At 33.2% G+C, this 5,223-nt stretch overlaps 1 protein-coding gene across 1 annotated transcript; it reads left to right on the top strand.

Moving 5' to 3' along the window:
- Positions 1-280: 280 nt before the first annotated feature.
- Positions 281-1,231, top strand: LOC132713332 (uncharacterized). The gene is made up of 2 exons (XM_060695882.1): positions 281-896; positions 1,092-1,231. The coding sequence occupies exons 1-2, from the start codon at positions 281-283 to the stop codon at positions 1,229-1,231; spliced, it is 756 nt and encodes a 251-aa protein (XP_060551865.1).
- The last annotated feature ends 3,992 nt before the right edge of the window (positions 1,232-5,223 follow it).

Genomic DNA, 5,223 nt, shown 5'->3' with positions numbered 1-5,223 from the left:
AGTCCTTACAGTGAAAATAAAAGATAAAACGTAGATACATTATTTATGGTAATAGATAAATTTGATCATTAGCCGGATGTAAAAAATAGAAAAAAGAAATAAACTGACTTATCTTTTCAAGGCAGTATCATAGTATGCTTATCACGACAATAACACCTTTTGAACGCTATGTTTCCGATACGTTAAACAACATCTATTGATTTTTTTTAATGTCGAATTTTCCAAATAAAAAATATCAGCTGTTACATCATATTGAAAGTTTTGGTTTTATGTTTATAGTATGGCGACACTTGATAACGAGAGATATTTAAGGCATATATGGCTTATTGGCGAGGGAGGCTTGCTTCTGTTGAGACGCATTGTAATGAAAGAAGCAGGAAATAACCGTCAAAACCTCGAGGCTCTATTATTGAATCATAAAGCAGAGTTTGATAATGTTTTAAGAGAGCAACAGCAACGTATTTTCCCATCTCAAACAACTGTTAATGCGGATGTCAACACTTGGGATATGTCGCTTCTATTATTGGTGTTGAAAAAAATGTTTTGGCACAATCTTTCGCCAACCGATCGATCTGGCATTGCTACTATAAAATATCATCGAAATCACATCCAAGGTCACCCACTTGAGATGTCTATGAATGCATCTGATTATGATACAAGTAGACAACTGCTAGAGCAATCCTTTCGAAATCTTGCAACTGGTGTTAATGCAACGGCTGAAATAGATAACGTGATTGGAAGAACAGCATCGGGAAATATTGATGTCCAATTTGCTTTGCAAACTATTAGAGATATGAATGAATTCAAAAATAGCACTGTTTGTGCTCTACAAGAAAGCTTTGAGCGGGTCCGTTCGGAAATGTCTCAGATGAATGATTCCATCGAAGACATTAAAGGTAAAGTTATTTATCATTTGCTTTCCACCACAACAGAATATTTGTATATTGTTATGAAATAGTTTGTCTTCACAGCTTATAATTTTTAAACAATTTATTCATATACATGCATTTATTACTTTTATCTAAATGGATTAGCGAATGAGATGTATGAAGGAAATCAAGCATCCTAGAAATTATTCCCAATATTTTCAGGTCATGTTGAAAATATCGGAACGGTTCAAACAATTCAGCATGATGAATTGATGCGATCGCTAAATGAAGAAGGGCAGCAATTAAAACAACTCTTGACAGAAATGAAAGGTGAGGCAAAACTTAATTTTGTTTGTGTTTGAAAATGAACATACATACCACAATTAAATTGCCGATACAAACTGTTATTGCAACAAAATTGCTAGAATATCTAAAACCACATTCTAATTCGTCATGTTAAAAATAAGTTGTGGTTTGTTAACTTTTAATATTTTAGAGGAAAAGTATATAAATTAATATTAAAATGACTTCAGTTTTGGAACAAAACTTCACAAAGAAACCTTTTCTTTCTAGTCAATAACAAGCGCTCTATCAGTGTATATTCACCAACTATACAAAATTCCATTGCATCGAATCAATTAATATACAATGTAACGTTGGTGTCACCACTTAAAGAGGATTGACCTACAATGGTTTCTTTTTCCAAAAGCATTTCTAATATTGATTGGAAATTCTTACAGAATACTGCTTGAAAAAGTGCTTTAGTATGACCATTTATATGATCAATAAAATATCTTGTTCCAGGATATTCTATTTTCTGCTATATAAATAGAGGATATTGAAAGAGTGTTAGTTCAATATTGAATTTATTACACGAGTCGAATGAAATTATATTATGCAAGCCTCTAATTTTATTCAACGAGTGCAATAAATTCAGTAATGAACTTACACAAATTTAATATTCTATTTATCACATACGCAAAATAAAGACCGTTTAAAGTGAAATAAGAGTCATTCTTCATTTACGCGCCAATAGTATAACGCTAACATTAAGCGCGCCTTTACACTATGTTTGTATAACGCTAATGACGTCACGTCAAAATATATGCACGGCCGTGCAATACCATATTTACGGAGTCGCAAAATTGGCAAGGGTGTGTGATAAATGTACGTACTATACGTGTACGTACGAATCCTTTTTCTCAAACTTTGCCAACAACATCCATATAGAATTTGTACGTGGTTGGTTATTATTGCTGATACTAAATGATATCAACTTTATTATTTTTGGTATAACACACCTTACATTACATACAGTAAATTTAGATTTTTCCTTATGAATGTTCTGTCTTTAATGAGTAAAATCTTGTTTAGGGTATTACATCGAAGATTATTATAGTGTAATTATAAAAGATTACTTTACCATGGTAATAGCTGAATTTAGCAGCGACATTATTTATTATGCGTTTGATTTTACTGTTGTAGTCGTAGTACAATTGTGTATATAATGGTTTCGTCTTTTCCATGTTTATTTAGGAAAATCAATACTTTGCTTAAAGATATACTATGCTTAAATTTGATATCAGGAAGTACTGGTAATTGCTAAACAGTCTTGTTGTAAATATAAAATAAACATGTTTTGACTACACACAAAGTAGGTTTAAAACTCTACATAGTATAGGTGGTCACAACATGAATATATAGTGTCGTTCAAAAAACAACAAAAAACAAAACTGGCAGTTGTTTTAAGAAAGCACCACATTTAAAAAATTTCTTTGATTAAAATATTTTACTCAAAGATTAGCAAAGTATATCTTTAAATACGTTTTTTATATATGATAAGCATGTACGGAGTATAAGAAAAGACATAAGCAAGAATGTCATTACAGCTCACGAGACTACAAAGGCTCAATATAACTCCTTAGATGAAAGATGACTTATATTTCATCTGACAGTTCTTTGAGCCAATCAGTGTTCTGATCTGCATGATCACGGCATGCGGTGCCTTTGATGTGACAGATGTCTAAAACAAAATTCAATACACACAGGTTGGAAAGGAGTCCCGACAGAACAGTGCAAATTGAGTATAAAGTAAAGTTCGATATAACACAACCTGTCATGGACTGGGAGCAACTTGTGTTTTTATTTTTTTTATTTTTTTTTTGTTAAAATTTAATCATTGAAAGGTACTACAGTAATGCAAACAAATAAATTAAACTTGTTCTTGATGCTTTACTTTTAGTTTGAAATTAGCAAAATACTTGTAAATCCTCTCAAAATTTACAATAATCAATGTTCTCATTATTTACTCCTTTATTTATGTAATAGGCAAAAACTATTTATTTTTAAAACTATCATTGCATGAAAGCTTTTTTCCTTCAAAAAGTCATCCAAACCAGATCAATCTGGAATAGAGCCTTATCATTATATGTAAATTTTAAAGACCTTCAGATGATGAGTGGCTCTATTTCAGTGAATCCTGGACTACCATGGAAGACATTTCCCTTGTTCCTACTTAATTTCTTACCCTTAGCCACTGGAGCAGGTTTAAACCATGGAAACAGTGCGCTTTATCATATTCCGTTTCTGTCTGTGTAAAATACATTAATTATGTTCATGGTAACAGTCCTACTGTTATAAACTCTTTGAAGCCTCTCAGCAATTTTTCAAAAGGGCTCAAAAACTTTATTAGCTGTATGTAAAACAAGGCAATATCCTGTATGTGAAAAAAGAATATGAAATCAATATGAAAAAGGGTGTCGCACTCCCTTGTTAATCTTTACTTTAATGTGAGGATCTCTGGCATTTTGGAGGGATCCCTAACGTGGAATCCCTGGCAAAAACAGCATTGAACCCTGTTATACCGGCAAGCAATGTTAACAGTGGTTTGATTAGATAGTGTGCTAGTAAGTGGTCAATCACATGTGTTTTTACAATTGTTAACCAAGAAAAAAAATGAGAAAAAAACAAAAGATTGATTTGTTACTTTATTTTCATAGATCTACAATCAAGTAAATCCCTAACTATAATGATACGTGTATTATGATTTTTGCATGACCAATTTGTTTAGTTTTGTAATTCAGTAGTTCTTGTTTATACATGCAATTGACATTTCCTTGAAAAACTAAATCTGGACTCAAAAGACTATGACTAGATTTCAAAAGACATGTTTACAAATTATGGGATTGTCTCAACATTTGAGTTCAGCTTCATTTTAGACATAAATTTCCTATATTTTTGACAGGTTCAAAATATTAAATTCTATTCCAAGAATAACACAGATATCATGATTTTACATATATTTTTTCAAAATTTCCCGAGGCTGCATGCCCCCGGACCGCCCTAGAAAATTCCTACCTTCGGTGCTCAAATCAAGCGGCCTCAACAATTTCTGAAAAGGCCTTCTAGTAAAAGCCCTGATAATTCTAAACACGCAACGATGAGCAGTACATGGTAAACTTTTTTAGTACTTTAAAGAATAATTCAATGGTATGAAAGTCTCATTTTGCTCCCACCTCAAGCTGTGCAAAGAAGATGCTATTTTGACTTCCAGGAAATGCATGGTTACTATGAAAATATTATTTAAAAAATAAGTATGACAAGTATTACATCGACTTAAAGATGTTATATTTCTATCATTTAATATTATACAGTAAAAACATTTTGTGTTTGCATGGCTATTGTGATTTTGGTTCCTTCTATTTGATCTTTTTCTGGATGAGTGGTTCCAATATTCCTAATTATGTCTCCCAATATTTTGGGAGACATATTGTTTTTGCCTTCGTCGTCAGTCCGTTGGTCCGTCCGTCGACCCGGTCGTCTGTCTGGTTGTCCGTCCGTCCGCATTAATCTTGTCCGGACTTTACAGTTCAAACTACTGGTGGGATTTCAAGCAAACTTTACAGGAGTGATTAGTATCATCCCTAGTTGTGAACACAACCGACACATTTCGCTTCGCCGCACAGAATGGCTGTCAGAGCTATAAATAGAAAAATCTTATCTGACTTTCACATATAGAACTTCTAGTTGTATTTCAGTGAAACTTCACAGGAGTGAACAATACTATCCCTAGTTGTGAATATCGCTGATATGTTCTGCTACGCTGCACTAAATGTCCGCCAGAGCTATAAATAGAAAAATCTTGCCCAGCTTTCACAAGTCAAGCTGCTGGTGGCATTTCAATGAAAACTGCACAGAAGTGTTCAGTACCACCAACACTTGTGTATATCGTCGGCATGTTCTGCCTCGATGCTCAAAATGGCTGCCAGAGCTAAAAATAGAAAAATTCTGTCCAGCTACCACTGGTCAAACTGCTGGCGGGATTTCCAACAAAATTAACAGGAGATCAGTACTA

This window comes from Ruditapes philippinarum, unplaced genomic scaffold (genome assembly GCF_026571515.1).
Source record: "Ruditapes philippinarum isolate M1 unplaced genomic scaffold, ASM2657151v2 ctg4598_1_1_1_1, whole genome shotgun sequence".
NCBI lineage: Eukaryota > Metazoa > Mollusca > Bivalvia > Venerida > Veneridae > Ruditapes > Ruditapes philippinarum.
The sequence above is the reverse complement of the archived record's forward strand: the minus strand, read 5'-3'. Positions and strand labels throughout refer to the sequence as shown.